The sequence below is a fragment of the Mustela nigripes genome, chromosome 4 (assembly GCF_022355385.1).
Source record: "Mustela nigripes isolate SB6536 chromosome 4, MUSNIG.SB6536, whole genome shotgun sequence".
Classification (NCBI taxonomy): domain Eukaryota; kingdom Metazoa; phylum Chordata; class Mammalia; order Carnivora; family Mustelidae; genus Mustela; species Mustela nigripes.
This window is the reverse complement of record NC_081560.1, coordinates 191568676-191588130: the sequence shown is the minus strand read 5'-3', so window position 1 is coordinate 191588130 and position 19455 is coordinate 191568676. Positions and strand designations below refer to the sequence as shown.

The 19455-nt window shown below is 59.1% G+C and overlaps 1 protein-coding gene across 1 annotated transcript in view; it reads right to left on the bottom strand.

Annotated features, from left to right (window-relative positions):
• KNDC1 (kinase non-catalytic C-lobe domain containing 1) overlaps positions 1-19455 on the bottom strand; it is a 58001-nt gene that overhangs the window by 31784 nt on the left and 6762 nt on the right. The window contains 8 exon segments of the mRNA XM_059398890.1: positions 1979-2040; positions 2132-2203; positions 2932-3046; positions 5147-5805; positions 6961-7078; positions 7429-7575; positions 17928-17986; positions 18635-18833. Of these exon segments, the coding sequence (XP_059254873.1) occupies positions 1979-2040; positions 2132-2203; positions 2932-3046; positions 5147-5805; positions 6961-7078; positions 7429-7575; positions 17928-17986; positions 18635-18833 (1431 nt within the window).

Sequence of the window (19455 nt, the reverse complement as noted above, 5' to 3'; positions counted from 1 at the left end):
GGCTTAATAAAACAGACAGGGAAGTGTTCTCTGTCTTCTGGACAAGATGGTGTAGAAGGGATATTAATTTTTCTTTAAGTGTTGAGTAGAATTCTCCAGCGAAATTCTGGACCAAGAGATTTACTTTTGTTAAAATTACAAATTCCGTTTCCTCAACAGTCAGGGCTGTTCAGAGATCTGTTTCGCATTGGGGGAGTTGTGGCAGTTTATGCTTCCCGAGGAATTGGTCCATTTCACCAAAGTTGTCAGATTCATGTGTGTAGAGTCGTCTGCAGCCCGCCATTGTTCTTTCGACGTCTGAACGGTTTGTGGGCATCCCCTGTGTCATTCCTGGCGACGGCGATTCGTGTCTTTCTCTCCTTCCTCTTCTTTTCTCCCCCCCCTTTTTTTTTTGGCTTTGTCCGTTTTGCTGGAAGTTTCAAACTTTTATTGGTCTTTTCTAAGAACCAGCTCTTCACTGGTTTCCTCTGCTGTTCCCCGTTTTTGTTGACTTCGGCTCTAGTCTTCATGGCTTCTGTCCTTCTGCTTTGGGTCTATGTTGCTTCTTCGTTTTGTAGGTCCCCGAGGGGTAGCTTAGACTACAGACTTGAACTTTTACCTCTTTTCCCACGCATGTGCCTCAGTGCTACGAATTTCCCTCTTAGCCGCGCTATGGCTGTGTCCCACAGCGTCAATGCTGGCATCTGTTGATCTTTTCATTCGGTTTGAAGTCTCCCTGGTTCTTGGTATGGGAAGTGGTTTTTTGGGAAACCTGGACATTTTCATGTTGTGACCTTCTACCTGGCTTTCTCTGACAGCACTGTTGGAAAGTGGGCACCGTCTCATTACTGCCAGGTGGTGGCAGAGCTCAGGGTCCAGACACCTGAGCCGAGGGCTCCTCCTCACTGCCGCATGGGGGGTGGGAGACCAGATCTCCACGGGGCCTCGAGTGATGCGCCTCTGGCTGGGAGCGGGAAGAGTGCATCCTTCCGGCGCCTCACCTGCCTCCTTTCCCAGCACGAGGCAGGGCTGGCCTCGCTGCTGCTGGTGACGGTCAGAGTGCCAGCTCTCCACAAGGCTTCCTCTCACAACACCTGGCTGGGAGGGGCGTTTGCTTCTGCCAGGGGTGGGGGATGTGACCCCATGGTGACCACATGGTCTCCACTGGCTTCAGGGCAGGGGCCATTACAGGCCGGTGGGGACCCTCGGCCTTCCCTGGCACCACCTGGTTGGGGTCTTTGCCGGCATGCGCGGGTCCACCCCTTCCCTAGCCACGGCCTCGGGCTTGAGAGTGTGGCTTCTGTCCCCATGTATGGGGCAGAGAGAGGGAGCAGGGCCCTCACCACTGTGCCTCCCTCGGGCCTGGGGCGCCGCCAGGCTGCCTTTGTCTCTCTGCCCTTCAGACTTGTCATTCTTGTTTCAGGGACGGGTTTCTAGACGCACTGGGCGGGGCGGGAGGCGGGGTTCCACCACCGTTTCTAATATAATTTACCTAACTTTTAGTTTGTACAATTTGATTTTTTATTTTAGTATTATTGTTTAAAGTAAGCTCTATGCCCAGTGTGGGGCTTGAACTCATGACCCTGAGATCAAGAGTTGCACGCTGCACTGACTGAGGTAGCTAGGTGCCCCCAAGTTCGCAGTTTAATTTTGGATAATGGGTCTGTGTAGCAAGTGCCTCGTGAACACTGCTGACCGTTCAGCCCTTGGCTCTCTCAACCAGCACGTTTGGCCCGAACGGTCCCTGCCCAAGTCCCACCCTTCTTGGGGTGACGCTCCCAGAGCCGTGCGCCTGTCACCCCTGGGGAGGCACTGGCTAGGTGGAGGCCACCCTGGCCAGGAGGGCCAGGCTCTGGAGGTGACCGCTGCACTGCGGGAGGGCCCTGCCTCTCCTGGGCCCTGTGCTGGGCCCACGCCTCCTCCCCCACCCCCGGCTCTGGGCAGAAGGGGGTACCATGGGTGCTGTGGGTGTAGGGAGGGACAGGGGGCGCCCGCTTGCCTTCTCAGTCACCAGTTCTTGCTCTGCAACCTCAGGAGCCAGAAAGAACGAGTCGTAAGTGCCTAAGAGAGAAAAGCCCCAGTTCAGAGTTCTCTTTCCAGGCTTGGGTGTCCGCGGCAGAGCACAGCTCCTGAGGGCGACCCCGGTACACACCGTTGGCGGGGGGTGGGCTGAAGAGCACGGCCCCGTCCTCGGCCACCAGCACGGAGTCCAGGCACAGGCAGGCTGCAAGAGACGGTGAGGGTCAGGGTGGCTCACGTGGGAACACTGCTCTCCCAGGAACCCCGCAGAGGCAGGCGGGGGGGGGCTCCCTCTGCGCCGCCCCCCACCCCAGAGAGCCCAGGGGCCGGGGCTGGTGCACTGCTTCTTCTCAGAGGCCCCAGCACACTGCCCGGTGGACGGGGCACGGGGGTCCTCTGCAACACCCCTCCTGCCACCGGAGCTGCCTCAGGGCCGCTCCTCGCACATCAAGCTGGAAATGGAGAGGAAGGAAGAAGTCGGGGCATGGAGGGTCACAGCCCAGCCCCGGGTGCTGCCCCTCTGAGGGGTCCCAGAGGAGGCTGCGCCCCAAAGGGCCTATGGGTCGTGGGCCTGTCACACTGTCCAGCAGGCTGCAAACCAGGGCAGTGTCTGAAATCCCCCCTCCCCCGGCCACTTCTGCCTCCTTGGGGACAATGGCGCCTGCTGAGGGGCTGTGCGCCACCCATACAACTCCCACTCTACAGCAGGGTCGTCGGTCTCAAGGCCCACCTTCCATGCACTTGCCCCCTGCGGCCCCCAGACCCTTTTGGTCCTAAGACCAGAGCCAACACCTCCAGGACCCTGTGGGCTCACAGCCACCTGGCCCTAGGCGGTCCCCGGGGCCCACATGTGCTTGACTGAGGCCACGTGATGCCCTGGGATGCACGGGATGGGGGGCAGGCTGAGCACGGACCCGCAGGACAAACCAGCACCTGGGTGCTCGTGGTGAGCGCGCAGAGCAGTGAGACACGCGTGCGACAGAGCCCAGAGCTCGCACTCCTTGAAGGGCCGGCCCAGCTGGCGCAGGAGCTGCCGCAGGGAGATGACCTGGGGAGGGAGAAGTCGCACCTAGCAGGCGTGGTCCTGGGCCCGCGGGCAAGTGGCAGGGCAGGAACCACTTTGAAAAAGGGTGGGGTGGGCCTCCCACATGGCCCACTCCTGGCCCTGTGGGGAGCGACGTCCCCACGTGGACACGACAGGGGCTGGGAATCCAGCGTGCCTGGCCAGAATGTGGGGACACCAGTGTGGACCCTCAGGAACTGAACAGAGAATCACCAGATGATCACGTGACCCCACCTGTGGGCGCGCACCCCCAAGGCCAGGAGCAGGGCCTCCAACAGGTGTCTGCACCCGTGTTCACAGCAGCGTGGGTCACGGCAGCCACGGGGGCAGGGACCGAGCGCCCAGCACGGATGAAGGGGTGAAGGGATGAGTGTCCCGCAGCCTCGAGAGGAGCGACGGGCCGGCACCTGCTCCTGCGTGCAGGGGCCCCAGAGGCCTGATGCCGAGGGAGAGAGCCAGCACTGAAGGACCAGGAGTGTGTGCCGCTGCCGTCGTGAGGTGCCAGGAGCCGTCACAGTCCCAGAGACAGAGGGTGGATGCGGGGACCGGGACAGAGCTTCGTCGGGAGGGTGAAGAGAGGGCTGGCGGGGGAGGCTGGGGCTGGCTGCGGGACTCGGGGACTGGCCGCCACTGAGCTGTACGCTTGGTGGTGGAGATGGGCCGTCTTCCACGACCGTACTCTCCCCCACCCTCCCCACCACACACAGATTTCCCGGGAGTCTGAGGAACGCACTCAGCTGGCAGGAGGTCCTTGCCTCGGAGGCTGCAGAAAGAGCCAGGCCCCAGCCACCACACTTGGGACACACAAGCACATGCTTTAGGGAGGGTCCCCGAGGCACCCTTGACCCCCCCACGCCTGGGGTGCCGCTGCCTTGTTCTTTCTAGCTTGTTGCCACATGTCTGCAAGTGTGGCTGGCAGCCCATGCTCCGGCCCTCCCCACGCCCCTCGCCACATGTGGAGGCTGCGGCAGCTGGCTTTGAAACCAGGTCGAGCTCTGCTGCAGAGATCTGGGGCTCTGATGCCCAGCAGGCTGTGCCTGGGGTGGGGGTGAGGTCCGGACGGGCCCTGGTCCCATGAGGCCTCTGGGGCAGGGGAGCCTGGTGGTTGAGTAGCTGGCTCGGCTCTGCCCCTCAGCGGCTGCCCACCCTCCAACGGCATGGACGGCTGCTCCATGCCTCAGTTCAGCCATCTGACAAGTGGGCTGCTGTTGTCCCAGGCCAAGAAGCTGTTGGGCATGGGAAGGTGAGCCCAGTCCGGGATGTGGTGGGGTTTTCCTGCTTCAGTGGCTGGAGCTGTCTACACACAAGCCTGTGTGGGCCCAGGAGGCCAGTGGAGACCATGTGGGCTAAGGTGTGGACACAGGGGTGTGCAGGGGGATCTCCGCGACAGACATTTGTTTTAAACTAACTCGAGTGTTGGGGTGCCTGAGCGGCACAGTCCGTCAAGCGTCCGGCTGCTGATTTGGGCTCGGGTCATGATGTCAGGGTGACGGGATGGAGCCCCGCGTTGGGCTCCATGCTCAGCGGGGAGCAGGTATCATGCCTGCTGTGGGGCCCAGTGCAGAGACTGAACCTATGACCCTGAGATCAGATCAAGAGTAGGGTGCTCAACCAACCGGGCCATTCAGGAGCCTGCTCCTGACTTTGAGATACTTAGGAGAAAAAGGCACTGCCGCCGCTGGCCACCGGGCTGGGGAACAGAGCAGCAGAGGTAAGCCTGCCGGCCTGGGGCTGCTGCACCTCCTCCTGGGAAGGCAGCTCCCTGCACACTCCTTTGGCAAGAACATTAACCCCAAAGCAGGGGTGTGTCTCCTTTGGTGAACATGTGGGGTGTGGGGCAGCTCCCATGGACACCCCACCTCCAGGAAGGGCGCAGGAAGGGCCTGGCCTGGGACAACAGCAGGCTGTACCCAGAGCTTCCTTCAGAAATAGATAGCTTGCTTGAAACTGGTAAGTCATGGAGCAGGAGTGACGGAGTCACTCCTCTCCGTGCAGGAGACACCAGCACCGCATGTGAGCCATGGACTGAGTGCGTGCACGCATGCGGGCCCCTCCTGGCATGTGGCGGGAACCGCTGTCACCCACCTGCTCTGCCGTGGCGCTAGCCAGCTCCCCAGCTCGGCCCGCTGACCCCTCCTCAGCCCTGCATGTCTTGGGCTCTCGGCCTGCATCTCCAGGGTCTTCGCAACGGGGTGGGGCGCTTTGCTCCACCGGGCTCCAACCCAGTGCCCCACACGCCCTGTCCCCACTTTGGCTGGCGTCTCCGGGTCCCCCTTGCTGGAGCTCGGGCTCCCGCCCCGGCAGCAGTCTGGAATCGGGCTCTGATTTGTAGCTGGAAAGGCCATTTTTCCCATCTAGAGAGGCCTTGCTGAGGTCTAGAGGGAAGACTTGGGGTATGGGTGGCTGGTTCTTGGCGGGGGTCAGCGTCAGGCAGAGAGTGCTGGGCTCAGGGCCATCGGGCGGGAGCTTGGGGAAGGTCTGCACCTTCCGCAGGCACCTCCTCTCCATGTCGCCCGGGGGGTGCTGGGAGTCCAGGAGGAGACTGGCCAGTTGCTCTCCGTTTCTCATGGGGGCTGACAGCAGGGGCTTGGAGGGCTGGGCAGCAGGCTGCTTTGGGCTGCCCTGGGCTTCTTGGGCAGGGCGCTGGGGCACGCTCCCTGGGTCCACGGCTTGGCCCCCCGTCGGCCTCCTGGGCCCCATGCTTCCTGTGGCTGGCTTCCCACTCCAGGTGCTCTCGGTGACATCTGGACAAAAGCAAGGTGACTGCTGCAGGGGAGGCGGCCGGGGACCTGAGCCCAGGGTGGGCATCCCCAGTGACTGCACCTGGTACCAGAGGGACGTAGGCGCCTCCCCTGCTCTCCTGGGCCTCCCTCCCCCCACAGCACTGGCCTAGAGCCACCTTCATCTGCATGACCTGGCTGATTCCAACTACGGAGGCTCCAGGGGCCCCTGGGCTCCCTGTGCAGCATGCACACCCCCCCGGGGTCTTCATAAGGTCATCCAAGCAGCTTATCCAAAGAGCCTTTGCTTTCTAGTACGATCACAAGAATGCTGTCCCTGAAGGAAGACACGGAGTCGGGATGCAGCCACCATCCTCCGTGGACGCAGCTCGAGACACACGGGCCCTCCCCACCACCGCCCCTTGCACAGACGTCTGTGGTCTCCGTGGACGCAGCTTGAGACACACGCCCCTCCTTGTGGCCTGCAGCCTCTTCCGGGGGACTGCTCTGCTGCCCGGGGGAGCTAAGCCTCAGGCCACTGGGGCCTGCTGCCACCAGAGGCTCCGTGTGGCCGCCCTGAGGACCCTCTAGGCTCCCTGCTGCAGGCACAGCACAGACACTGATATTTGTTCAAAACGTGATGTGAGACCATGCAGGAGCCCCACGGGGGACAGGAAAGCCCAGAGGTTTCAGCAGCAGCTTCTCCTGTGGAGAAGTAACGGGTCCGTCAGGCACCGTGTGGTGCCGGCCAGTGGGAAGGAACGGCACAGTGTCGCTGGGCCCTTGTCCCGACCTGCTCACGGACCCGCACGGAGAGGTGCAGGGCTGCTCACGTCTCAGCACGACCTGTGCTCCACCCCCAGGGGCCCAGGTGTCTGCAAAGCCTGTGCAAGGTGACTGCGAGCGAAGGGGTCTGTCTGTGAGCATGGCTACAAAATGGGTGTGCATGGGGGAGTGTTGTGCTCGTGCACAAGTGTGTGTGTGGACAAGTGTGCACGTGCACCAGTAGGTGTGAAGGACTTTGCCCTTTCACATATGCTTCCGGGAGCAAGTGAGTGTGAACATGTGTGCCCGTGGGGCACGTGCACGAGTGTGGGTGTTTACACGGTGAGCACGACGGCATGCACACATGTGCGTGTGCATGTGTGCGTGTGTGTGACTGTGTGTGCAAGCGCTTACCTTGAAATGTTCCGAAGGACTCGATGGAGAGCACTCTCCTCCCGACGGCCGAGAGGCTCCGGCAGAGGCGGCAGGAGGATGTGAACAGCATCTTCTCCTCACACAGCGCGATGATGGCCTGCACACGTGTGCAAAAAGCTCAGCGCGGGGAGCCCTGCCCTCTGGAGCCCACCCCCTCCATGTCTGCTTTCTGGCAAAGAAAAGCTATGTGTCCCGCGATTATGGAAAACCAGGCCATTCTTCTAAGCCACCCTCTTCACAGTAATAATGTATAATAAAAGATCAGGTTCTTCTTTAAGCAAAATGCAATGCCACCAGGTCCCAGCTGAAGAAGAACCCGTGCACCGAGGGGAGAGGTGTGGGGGCAGGAGTGCCCCGTGTGTGTGAGTGTGTGTGGGTGTGTGTCTCCCCGGGGCCCCGGGGCTAGAGGGAGGGTCTCAGGTCTTCGCCTTGAGGGTGATTTTGTACCTCGAGGTCGGGCCGGTCCCTGGGGTCTTCTGCCTGCATCCGGCTCAGCAACACCTCCAGGTCTTGGCTCAGCCTAGGCTCCAGCTCAGGGTCAGTCACGTACTCCAGGGCCACCTTCAGCGTGGCCCCCAGAGAGTAGATGTGAGCCTGCGGCCCCAGAAAGCTGATCAGTGCCCCGGAGCATGGCTCGTCCCCACACGGTCTCTGCTCCACTGGCCTGGGACACGTGTTTTGGGGGACCCCTGCTCCTGATGGCCCATGCAGCACGGCCAAGGCAGTGCCTCCCCCACCATGGTGACTGTGCCGACACGAAGGCAGGGGCCCTGTGCCTGTGGGTGTGGGGTCTGTGCAGGCCTTGCTGCACTGACCAGTGGATACCCCCTGGGCTTCCGGGTCACCCCAGCCTCACCCCAGGGTGCGCAGACACAGGACCCCCACCTGTGATGGTCGCCGTGTCTCCGAAGGGCAGTCTTCTTTCTTTAAATCTGTGTTTCTCTGATTATGAATGAGACTGAGCATCTGTTCTTTGCTATTCACGGTTCTAACTTTTCCTCCTTATGCTCACTCACGGGCCTCGCACGCCACCAGGCTGTTTCCTGTTTGGGGCGCACCTCTGGCACACCGGATCCGACCGCCGGTCTGGGCGCCACACATATGTTCTTTCCATTTGTCACTTAGCTTTTGATGTAGTTCATCCGTCTTCTGACATTCAAAAATTCTCACGTTTAATCGGTGAAATCAGACCTTTTTTTCTTTAGCTGTTCTCACGTTTAATCGGTGAAATCAGACCTTTTCTTAGGAGGCTCTTCCCTACCCCAGGTTGATAAAAACCTCTTTCTTTTGTTTCCTCCCATATTTTTTATAAGTTTTATACATCCAGCTCTAATCCATTTGCAATTTGTCAGTGTGCTGGCATGTGGTCAGGATCTGGGTTTGTCTCCCTTGTCGTGGAGAGCAGCCCCGGAAGCATTTAGAGGATGTTCTGCCCTCCGCCACTGCTGGTCCTGCTGTCTCCCCCGGGACCCCGGGGTCCAGCGGGCCTCCCCTCCTCTGATGCTGGCCCAGGTGTCTGTCCTGTCCAGACTGTGCTATTTTAATTATAGTAGCGCCACAGTGTATTTCTGTATCCTGAGGACAAGCTGTCCCTCTTTTTCCCTTAGAAAGTTGGATTATTTTCACTTTTGTCTGGTTTCAAAGCACAAATATAAATTCTCCCATTCCCATTCACAAAATAAACCATAAATGGTTGTGATTTTATTGTAATTGCATCGATAATGCAGAATTTGGGAAGGATCAACTTCTTACAAAATAAAATACTTAGGATGTCACCAAGGTCAACAGGATGTCTTCTTCGACAGCAGTTCAACCTCCACTCACAGCCAAGAGCCCCTGTGTGGGGTCTGTGTGAGCCAGTGCCTCATGCTGAGGGACCCGGCAGGAATGTTGCCCACCTATGTGTCAGATAATAGGAAAACAGACGGACTTTGGTCCTGGCCATGGACCCTACTCCTGGACTAGCCCATAAAGAAGAAAGGACTCAAATTAATAGGATCAGAAGGGAAAGAGGAGACATTACAGGTAACACCACAGAAACACACAGAGTCTTAAGACTACTGAGGACAACTGCATACCAACAAATTGGATAACCTAGGAAAAAATGGATAAATCCCTAGAAACATACAACCTATCAAGACTGAATCATGAAGAAATAGAAAATCTGAACAGACCATGCATACTAAGGAATTGAATCAGTAATCAAAGACCTCTCAACAAAGAAAAGCCAGGACTGGATGGTTTCTCTAGTGAATTCTACCAAACCTTTAAAGAATTAATACCAATCTTTCTTGAGTCTTTCCAGAAAACTGAGGAGGAGGGAACACTCACAAACTCACTTTGTGAGGCCAGCGTTACCCCGACGCCAAAGTCAGATAAAGAACCAAAGGACAACTACAGAGCAAATCCCTGATGAACAGAGATGTAGAAGTGCTCAGGAAGACATCAGCAAACTGAACTGAGCACCACATGAGAAGGATGTATACCATGGTCACGTGGGTTTTATCCCTGGGTTGCAAAGTGATCCAATTGACCTGCAAATCAGTCGACATGATGACTATATTAGTAGAATGAAGGACAAAAATCACATGATCATCTCAATAGATGCAGAAAGACATTTGACAAAACTCAGCGTCTTTCATGATAAAAACTCTCAAGAGATTAGGTATAGAAGAAACAGAACAAAATCTCAACATAGCAAAGGCTGCATGGGACAAGCCACCAGCCAGCATCACAGTGGGTGGTGACAGGGTGAGAACTTTTCTCTAAGATCGGAACGAGACAAGGGTGTCCGGTATTCCCTCTCCTATCAACACAGCACTGGAAGTCCCAGCCAGAGCAATCAAGCAAGAAAGAGAAATAAAAAACATCCACATCAGAAGGGAAGAAACAAAATTGTCTCTATTTTCAGGCAACACGGTCTTACATATAGAAGACCCTAGAGACTCTGCCACAGCTCTCTTAGAACAGATCAACAAATTCAATAAAGTTGCAGGACATAAGGGCAACATGAAGAAGTTAGCTCTCTTTCCACACACAAACAGTGTAATACAGGAAAAATAAGTAAAGAAAACAATCCCATTTACAATAGTACCAAAAACAAAAAAAAAAAATTAGGAATAAATTTAACCAAGGAAGTGAAAGTTTTGTGCACTGACAAGTTTAACACTCTGGTGGAAGACGCGCCGTGCTCACGGGCTGGGGGGGTCTAGTGTCTGCAATGTCCGTACCTCCCGAAGTCATCTCTAGATTGAATGCAATCCTTATCAAAGTTTTTGTTTTTCACAGAAAAAAGCATTTTTCACAGAAATAGAACAATCCTAAATTCATATGGAACCACAAAAGGCCCCTAAATAGCCCAAGCAGTCCTGAGAGAGAAGAACAAAGCTGGAGGCACCACATATCCTGAGGTCAAACGACCCCAAAGCTATGGTAGCACGAGCAGACCAGACTGGAAGAAGAACAGACACGCAGACCACAGGAACAGAATTGAGAGCCCGGAAATAAACTCTTGCTACACAATCAACCAACATTTGACAAGGGAGCCAGTGATGGTCAATGCGGAAAGGTCGGTCGCTTCACCATGTGGTGCCGGGAAAACTGGACAGTCACCCGCAGGAGGATGAACGTGGACCGCCTCGCTCCACCTACAAAATTAACTCGAAATGGGTGAAGGTCGTGACGTAAGACCCCGAGCCATAGCACTCCCGCCAGAAAACACCGGGAAAAACCCTAAGACATTGGTCTTGGCAATGACTTTTCGGACGTGACACCAAGAGCAGAAGCAACAAAAGGAAAACAAGGAAGTGGGAACGACGTCGCGCGGCAGAGGAGACGGGCGGCCGATAGAATGGTGGAAGTATTTGCAAGCCATCTGTCTCAGACGGAGTGAATCCCCCAATTTAGAAGGAACTCCTACAACTCAAGAGCAAAGAAATAATCTGATTAAAAAATGGGCAGAGGAACCGAAGAGACACTTTTCGAAAGAAGACGTCCAGATGGCCAAGCAGACACGAGAAAAGATGCGCGGCGTCACTCGTCCTCAGGGAGACACACGGCCCAAGCACGAGGAGACGTCACCTCCCACCTGTGGCTGTGGCTTTACCAAAAAGACAAGAGACAATACGGCGAGGATGTGGAGAAAGGGGAACCCTGCGCACGGCTGGAGGAAATGCAACCTGGTGCCGCCACTGTGGGAAACAGCACCGAGGCTCGCCGACGTTACAGACGGAACTGCCACACTCCCTGGCAATTCCACGTCTGGGTCCATACCCAACGGAAGTACAATCAGGGTCTCAGAGATGTGTGTGCGCCCACGTTCGCCGCAGCTTTATTTACAAAAGCCAAGACGTGGAAGCAGCCCGTGTCAGCCTTTGGATGTATCGGTAAAGCGGTGCTGTCTAAGGGCGTCTGGGGGGTCAGTCGCTAAGCCTCTGCGTTCGGCTCAGGTCATGCTCCTGGGGGCCTGGGACCGAGTCCCGCATCGGGCTCCCTGCTCCGTGGGAAGCCTGCTTCTCCCCCTGCCTGCTGCTTTCCCTGCTTGTGCACTCTCTCTAATAAATAAAATCTTTAAAGGAAAAAAAAAAATGAAATGCGGTCTAGAGATACCAGGGAATCCGATTCAGCTGTGAGAAAGGAAGCCTTTGAGGGCATTACGCTGCACGAAGCGAGTCTGACAGAGAAAGAGAAACACTGTCTGATCCTACTTCTGCGCGGAATCTAAAAACGCCGAACGCACAGACACCGTGCAGGGCCGGTTGCCAAGGGCTGGGGCTGGCGGAGACGGGGAGGCGAGTGAGCTCCTGGCGTCGGCGCGTGGCTCAGTGACAGGGCCCGCGACAGTGCAACGGGTACTGTGAGGCTGTTCAGAGAGGAGACCCCAAGTGTTCTCTCAACGAAAAGAAATGGTGACTGCACGACGGAGGTGCTAACTAACCCACCAGAAGGGGGAGGTTTGCAAAGCACAAGCGTATGCCGTCGTCGGTCTGTGCACAGACTCACACCATGTTAGAGGTCAGCTACGTCTCCGGAGAGCTGGGGGGCGGCTCAGGGGCAGGGGCGGGTCTGTGCCCTCGTCTTGCATCTGGGTGTCTCGTCTTTGGAAACGTGCTGCACTTCACACTTCCGGCCCTCCTGCCGACCTACTCCCGACTCTACGGTTGCTGCTGATATGAACGAAACCATCTCCTCTCCGACCGGTAATGACCTACACAAAGAGAAGCTACTTGTTCTGGGGACGTAAGTTGCTTTCAGCTGGCCTCTCAGGTCTCTTATTCTGTGATTTCCCACCGGGGTCTCTTAGACCTCAGGCCCACAGACTTGTCACCCACAGACAGGGCAGCCCTGCCCCCGACCTCCCGCACCTGTCCCTGTTGGTGTCCGGCCGCTTGCCCAGGGCCCGTGGGCCCCTACCCCACCTCTCACAGAAGACACCGAACCCCCAGCCCTGGTCCCCATGTGGAGGGCAGCCTGCCCGCCCTTCTCACACACTGACCTTGCCGACCACACCCCGGGTGCCCTGCCTGGGCCCCCACACAGCCAGTGTCCGGGGCTTCCCGAGGGCGCCAAACTGAAGTCAAGCTGTGGCACGGACTTGGGGCGGACGCCATGTCTTAGGGACCCTGCTGGCGGCTGATGCTTGCGGTGGAAGGAAAGGTGAACCTTATGAGCCCCCAGGTAGGGCTCCAGCCGGGGCCGAGAGCCGCGAGCCTGCCCTGAGCACCACCCCATCTCAGCCCTGAGAATAAAACCTGCCTCTGTTCCTGCAAGGTGAGGGTATCTGCGTCTGCCCTTTACTCCCCTCTAGGAACAACGGTGCCATCCGTCCGGTCCCCAGACCATCTAGTCATCCGGCCATCGACCCACACACACATGCATCCAACCACCCAGCCGCCCACACGCCCGCACCCCGGCCCCCAGCCGCCCACACGCCCATCCACACGTCCACCCAGCCGCCCACCCATCACTCCGTATCTGCGAGAGACAGCACGCCGACAAACACTCTCACTGCCCGTCGGATGACGCTGTTCTCGACGCGCCGCCAACGCAGGCACCTCTGCCCCTCAAGGCCGTTACACGTTCCTTCCTGTCTGTCTTGGGAAGCCCTTCCTGGTCTGGATCTGGCGAACCCTACTCACCCTTCAGGTTCCAACTTGAACATCACTTTCTCAGAATGGCCTCCAAGGACTTTTGAGCTGGACGTGGGCCCTGTCGTCTCCTTGAAAGACCACATCCTCCTCTCTCAGGACCCAGCCCACTGCCCACCTCAAGTTCGTCCCCCGGGAGACCATGAGGCCCACGGAGCAGGAGCCCACCTGCTCTGTTCCCTGTGAGGCCTGGCACTCACGTCGGAGGACGAGGGACAGTCCTGGTGGGTGGGGGGTGTCGATGTCCTTCTGGAGCCCAAAGATGCTCATGGTGAGTCCGTGAGGGTCAGGGGCTTGCCTGGGGCAGGCCTTGAATGCTGGCCATGGTCATTGTTTCAGCTTTGGGGAACGAGCCCATCTCTGAGGCATCCTGGGCAAAGGCTGGCATGTGCAGGGGATGGTCCAGGAGGGCCGGCTTCCACGCATCTGGGGATTTGGGGAGCCTGAGGCGCCGTCCCAGCAGTGGGTGGGGCTGTGGGGCGGGGCCACGAGGGGGCATTCTGTGTGAGGAATTCAGGAAAATCTCTATCTTTGCCTCCTGGTGGGAGGACAGGGGGCAAGGGTGTGGCTCAGTCTTGACACGGCCAGCAGGCTCGGCCCGGCAGGCTGCACTCCTGCCACAGTCCAGAGGCCCAGAGGCCAGGGCCAGAGGTCTCCTAGTCAAGCAGCAGGGCCGACCCTGTCGGGAATGCCCCAGGAAGACACATTTGCCACCGTGGTCCTTGTGCAGGGGGTCGAGGCCCTGGGCTGCGGGCAGGAATGGGCACCTGAGCAGACATGGTAAGTCCATGGGACATGTCCTGGGTCTCCAGAAGGCAGCACTTGGGGGGGGGTCCTCACAGCCCTAGGAACAGACACTAGAATGAAGCTAATCCAAGAGCAGAACAGAGACCCTGGGATCATGGGCCCAAGGGGGGACGCATGCAAACACTGGGCTCAAGGCGTCAGTACACACCAGCAGGCCCTCTGCACATGTCAGGTAAGGAGAATTGCCAGCTCCGTGGGTGGAAAACCCAGAAAATCACCTGCTGGGAAATAAGGCAACTCACAGTGGGACAAGTGCAGAGTCGGGACACATTTAAGGCTTGGAGCCGCCCCTGGCCGCTGCTGACAGGCAGGAGTGTGGACGCCGTGGCTGGCCTGCCCGGCCCCGCGCCCCGCAGGGAGCCCGCGTGCTCTCTCTTCATCAGTGCGGGGCCAGGGCTGCTCGGCCTGGGAAAGCACGTGGAGCTGCACGCTTGTGACCGTGTGTGTCTCTGTGCGCACGTTATGTCTCCAGAACAAGTCGGGAGAAAGTCAACCCCTTCGTGCAGAAATCCCTGAGAATAAAATAAACACTGGGAAGTGGAGGCTGGTACCAGTGCCCCTGGCCCGGTGGGCAGGACACAGCCAGACCCGTGTTCCGCGGGAGACGCACGGGCTTGGAGAGAAATGTTCATGCAGAAAGGAAGCAGCAGAGCTGAGCTGACTCGTGTCGGGGGGGACTTGCCGAACTCAGAACAAGGAGAAGAGAGTGAAAATGAAGCCCGTGGAGAAAGAAAACAAAGACGTCGGGAGAGATCGTGCGGCACGAGGTGGGGTCTTTGAAAAACGAACCAAGGGAACGCCCGCCGGCGAGCCTGACAAGGACAAGGAGGGAGAATTTAGGTCCCACAGACAGCACGGCGACCAAGCGGCAGCAACTGAAAACACAAGGAGAAATGGGCCAACTTCAGAAACCCACAGTTTACCAGAAAGCTCTCGGCGAGGAACAGAAAACGTCGCTCCCGCCACTCCAAGTCGAGCTCGCACAAAAGCCTTCCCTCCGAGGACCCAGGTGTCCTGATGAGTAAGGGTGACGGGACCTCGGGGACAGGGCGCCTCACAGTCGCACGAGCTCTCGTGAGCAGAGGAGGGGAAGCTTGGGGCACTCGCACGGCCTGGGACGGTCCTGCCCCGACGTGGTCAGACACGGCCCGAGACGCCACAGTAAGCGTCTGCAGGGGGGACGTGACCTTGCACTGAGCCGCTGCTTTAGGTTTTTCTAAGCAGGAAGGAGGGAATTAACGTCAGAAAACAAGTTCGCGGGGCCCCTGGGGGGCTCAGGTCATGCTCTCAGGGCCCTGGGACCGAGCCCTCCCTGCTCAGTGGGGAGCCTGCTTCTCCCTCTCTCTGTGTTGCTCCCCAGGCTTGTGTTTTCTCTCTCTCTCTGACAAATAAATAAATTTAAAAAAGAAATTAAGTATGTAAATATTAAAAATCTTAATGGTCATTTCAAAGGACGCAGAAGCACTTTCATAATGCCGGAGGTACGGCCACGGTAGAGAACTGGCCCAGAAGGGCCTCGCACCGCCGACACCGCCCTGGCTGGGGGAGGGCTGCGGGGAGACGCTGCTGTCAGAGCCCCGCGCCCCCCACACCGCACTGCTGGCTGCGGCGCGGCTCCCGGGGCAGACAGCGGGACGGGGAGCGGCAACAGGACGCAAACCCTTCGCACGGGCTGATCGCTGGAGAGAAAGACCGAAGAAGCTACGGAAACAGTAAACGGATTCAGCGCGACGGCTGGACGGAGGATTCAGGTGTTACGGGACCGTGCGCCGCAGACGAGCAACAAACCAGAGATGACCACCGGGTCCGCGCGTAAGCCGAAATGAGCAAATGCCCGAGACTCAGCTAGTGAAAGGCTCCAGACGCCGACGCAGGGCCACTGGGGTGCTGGATGGAGGTGGTGAAGGGGTTTATGTAGAAGACCCGGCCCTACAGAGACCCTCCTCCCCAAAGGGATGCAGAGTGCACGCCTGTCCAGCAAATGCCAACAGAGCTTTTCGCGGCACTGGGTAACTCATTCTAACATTTATGCGCAAGAAGAAAGACCAAGGGGGCGCCTGGGGGGCTCCGTGGGTGGGGCCGCTGCCTGCGGCTCGGGTCATGATCTCAGGATCCTGGGATCGAGCCCCGCATCGGGCTCTCTGCTCAGCGGGGAGCCTGCTTCCCCGTCTCTCTGGCTGTCTCTCTGCCTGCTTGTGATCTCTGTCTGTCAAATAAATAAATAAAATCTTAAAAAAAAAAAAAAAAGATTAAAGACCAAGGATAGTGAGAATATTTCTGAGGAAGAACAGGGGCGGGCGCCCTTCCAGGGAGGTGCTCGGTCTGGGGCTGGGCTGGACGGGCCCTTCCTGCCGCCGGGCCCGTCACGTGTGTGCCCACGGCCAGCACCCGCGGGAATGGGCACCCGCACAGGAAGGGAGGAGCAGGGCCCTTACCTCCCACTGCTGAGAAAACCACCGTCAAGCAGTTCGGCTGTGAAGAGCCAAATTTTAGAATTCCTGGTAGAAAATATCGGCAAACCTCCATTAGACCTCAGGTTTCGGAAAGTCTCTTAATGTATGAAAACCTGTTCTGTATGCTAACGTGCAACGGCTGACCGTTGGTTTTAAGTGAGCCCGGGTCTGTGTGTCGCAGGGTCTGTCTCAGTTCCAACCTCCGACACAGGAAGGCGTAACCTGCACCAAGAGAAGTTCTCGGCCGCCCGGTCATTTCCGGGAGGCGAAGGGTCGCGCCGGCTGCAGACGCAACATTTACCCTCCGACTGCGGGCGCAGATACAGGAGGAGAACACCACAACGCCACGGAAGACGGGGAGAAGGGGGTCCGTGGCACATGCTGGCGGGAGAGCACTCAGGGGCAGCCTGCGTCCGAGACCGTGGAACAGCGCCTGCCCCGCTGCGTGGCCGTCCCGTGGCCGTCCCGTGGCGGGTCCACACCCGGGAGGGGCGCTGGCCCAGATCGACCGAGGGTGCGCAGAGCGGCACTAATGCCCCACGAGCTGTGGGCTGCACGTGACCCTCCGCTGGGTTCAGACGTGTCGTCCAGAAGCACGTCCAGAACTTTCCAGAGAAAGTTCCAGAAGATAACACGCAGCAACACTCTTCTGAGAAGGTGGGAACCAGCACACACCCAGCAACACTGCTGTTAGGACCAGCCCCGCGGCACGGAGGTGGGCGGCTTGGGGGAATTTTCCTTAATCCCGGAGTCCGGTTCCGTGCTGGCTCTGGACTTGGACAAGCAGGTGAACCAAGGGAGTTTGTGCACGGACCAGGGCTGGGAACCGCCACAAGCCAAGGCCCCAGGCTCTGGTTCTGGCCCCAGAGGCCAGGGCATCTGAGAGGTCTGCCCCACCGGTGACCCAGGGCCCTGGGGTCCTGACCGCCCCGAGCACGGACCAGGCCTATGCCAGCTTATTACAAAGTAACACGGAGTCCCGGAGGAGCCGACCCTAAAATTTAACCTGATGTCGCTAAGCTAGGATTTTTGTGTTCGTAGCGACTCGTTCGCAACCGAGTTCTTCTCCGTCCCTCTCAGGCTGCAGGCTCCGCGGCGAGGTCCACTCTGGGCGCCCCCTGCCGCGCTGCCCGGCCTGCACACAGGGTGCCCGGGGGGGACGACCTCGGCCTGGAGCGAGATGGTCGCGAATGCTCCCCCACAGGCCGCGTGTCCCGCCAGGCGCTGCCACCTACCCCTGGCTCTTTCCTTGGGGACGCCGCGATGCCCGCCCGCCGCCACTGGCAACCCCGGGCACTTCCAACCTGCTACACGTAGCCAAGTTCGCACGCGGGAAACACACTCAACAACAATAATGACAAGCGCGTCCAGACGCCAAGTTGCCGCCGGGGACCCTGACTCTGACAAAGGGGGGTGCTCCGAAGGCGGCCCCCCCCCAGCCCGCGCCCTGCACAGAGGAGCCCCCGCCATAGCGGCCTTCCCCGTGTCGGCCTCGACGGCAGCCCGGTGAGGGTTTGGGGGCCCGGCTGCTGCCACCCACCTCAAAGGTGTTCCCGGTCACATCGAACTCCGGGGGAACAAAGGCACCCTCGGGGTCATCTGGGGAAGGAAAAGAGAAGGCCTCGGATCGCACACGGACAGGGCCCGCGGTGAAGAGGAAGCCCGCCCACCCAGGGTCAGGAGCCATGGCCTTCTGCTCACCAGGGGCCCCGTCCCGCCCCCCCACCTCCTTCTGTCCCGGCGTCCCTGGGGACTGCGTCGAGCGTCGGAGGAAATGGAGCAACGTGGAGCCCGCACGCTCCCTGGAAGCCCGGGGAAGCCGTCCAAAGGGGAAGCAGAGGGTTTTCCCGGTTCCCTCCCAGAAAGGGGACCGGAGGCACAGGCTGCGGAAAGTCGGGCCGTCTGCTCAGGCCCTCCCTGGAGCAGGGCAGGGGCTGTGGGAGTCCTGGAGGCTGGGCAGCCAGTGGGGGCCTCCTGCAGGGCCACCGTGCCCTCTGCTTCATGCCCCACAACCACTCACTGCGGGCCAGTGGCCCAGGGTCTCCAGGGCATGTGGGCCCCTGGCAGGTCCCCTGCAGGAGCCGGGTGACACAGCCTGTGGGGACCCCCCACTCCTCCTCCCTCAGCGCGTTCTTGGGGCTGGAGACACCACCAGGGTGGCCGCTGCAATCGGGGACGGGTCGGGACCCTGTGTCCCTGGTCTCCCCGCGGGTACCTTCTGCCACCCCTGTGCCGCCCCGGGCTCACCACTGAGCTGCTCCATGAAGCACACGTTCCCGCTCGTGTTGAATGCCAGAGTGTCCGGCGTGATGCATAGGGTCTGGAAGATGGCCGTGTGGGCGACGCTCCTCATGGACAGGCTGCACTCCAGGCACACGGCCCACGCCTCCTGCTCGCTGAGGCCGCGGTCCCGCAGGGAGAGGATGTCGGCCAGGGACACGTTCTCCTGCCAAGACAGGCTGCGGCTGAGGCAGGTCTGGGGACAGGCCCGGGCGCAGCAGGCCCTCCTCCCCGGGAAGGGCCTGGCACCATGGCGTCTGCACGGATTCTCGGGAAGCAGACAACGCGCGGCAGGATTTCACTTCACATCAGAAACAGGACTGTGGGCAAAGCCTCTAGAAAAAAGCCACCCACGGAGTCACCCTCCGCACTGTCCCCTGGATGCCAGAGGCCACAGAGCATTTGGCAGAACAACCGGTGTGTTCTTGGGAGACATGTTCACTCCAGGGGCTGGGACCTAGCTTCTGGTCCCAGAAATCACGGCCTCCCCGCGGCCCCCGTGTCCAGCTGGGCCCTGTACCCCGACCCCACCGGCTCACACACGGGGCTCAGTGGGCCTGTGGGGGTCTTCGCTTCTTTGGGTTGTCGCAGACGGGCGAGGCGGTCCCCGGGGAGAAACAGACGGGCAGGGCGGTCACCGGGGGAGACAGAAGCACATTCGTGCCGGGAAAGCTCGCAGCCCAGCCGACGTGGGGTGAGCGTTTGACAGAACCCGGGACACACAGCGACATGCGGATGGGATGGCGGAGCGGCCCCGACATTAGCTCGGGCAGGGCACACAGAGGACC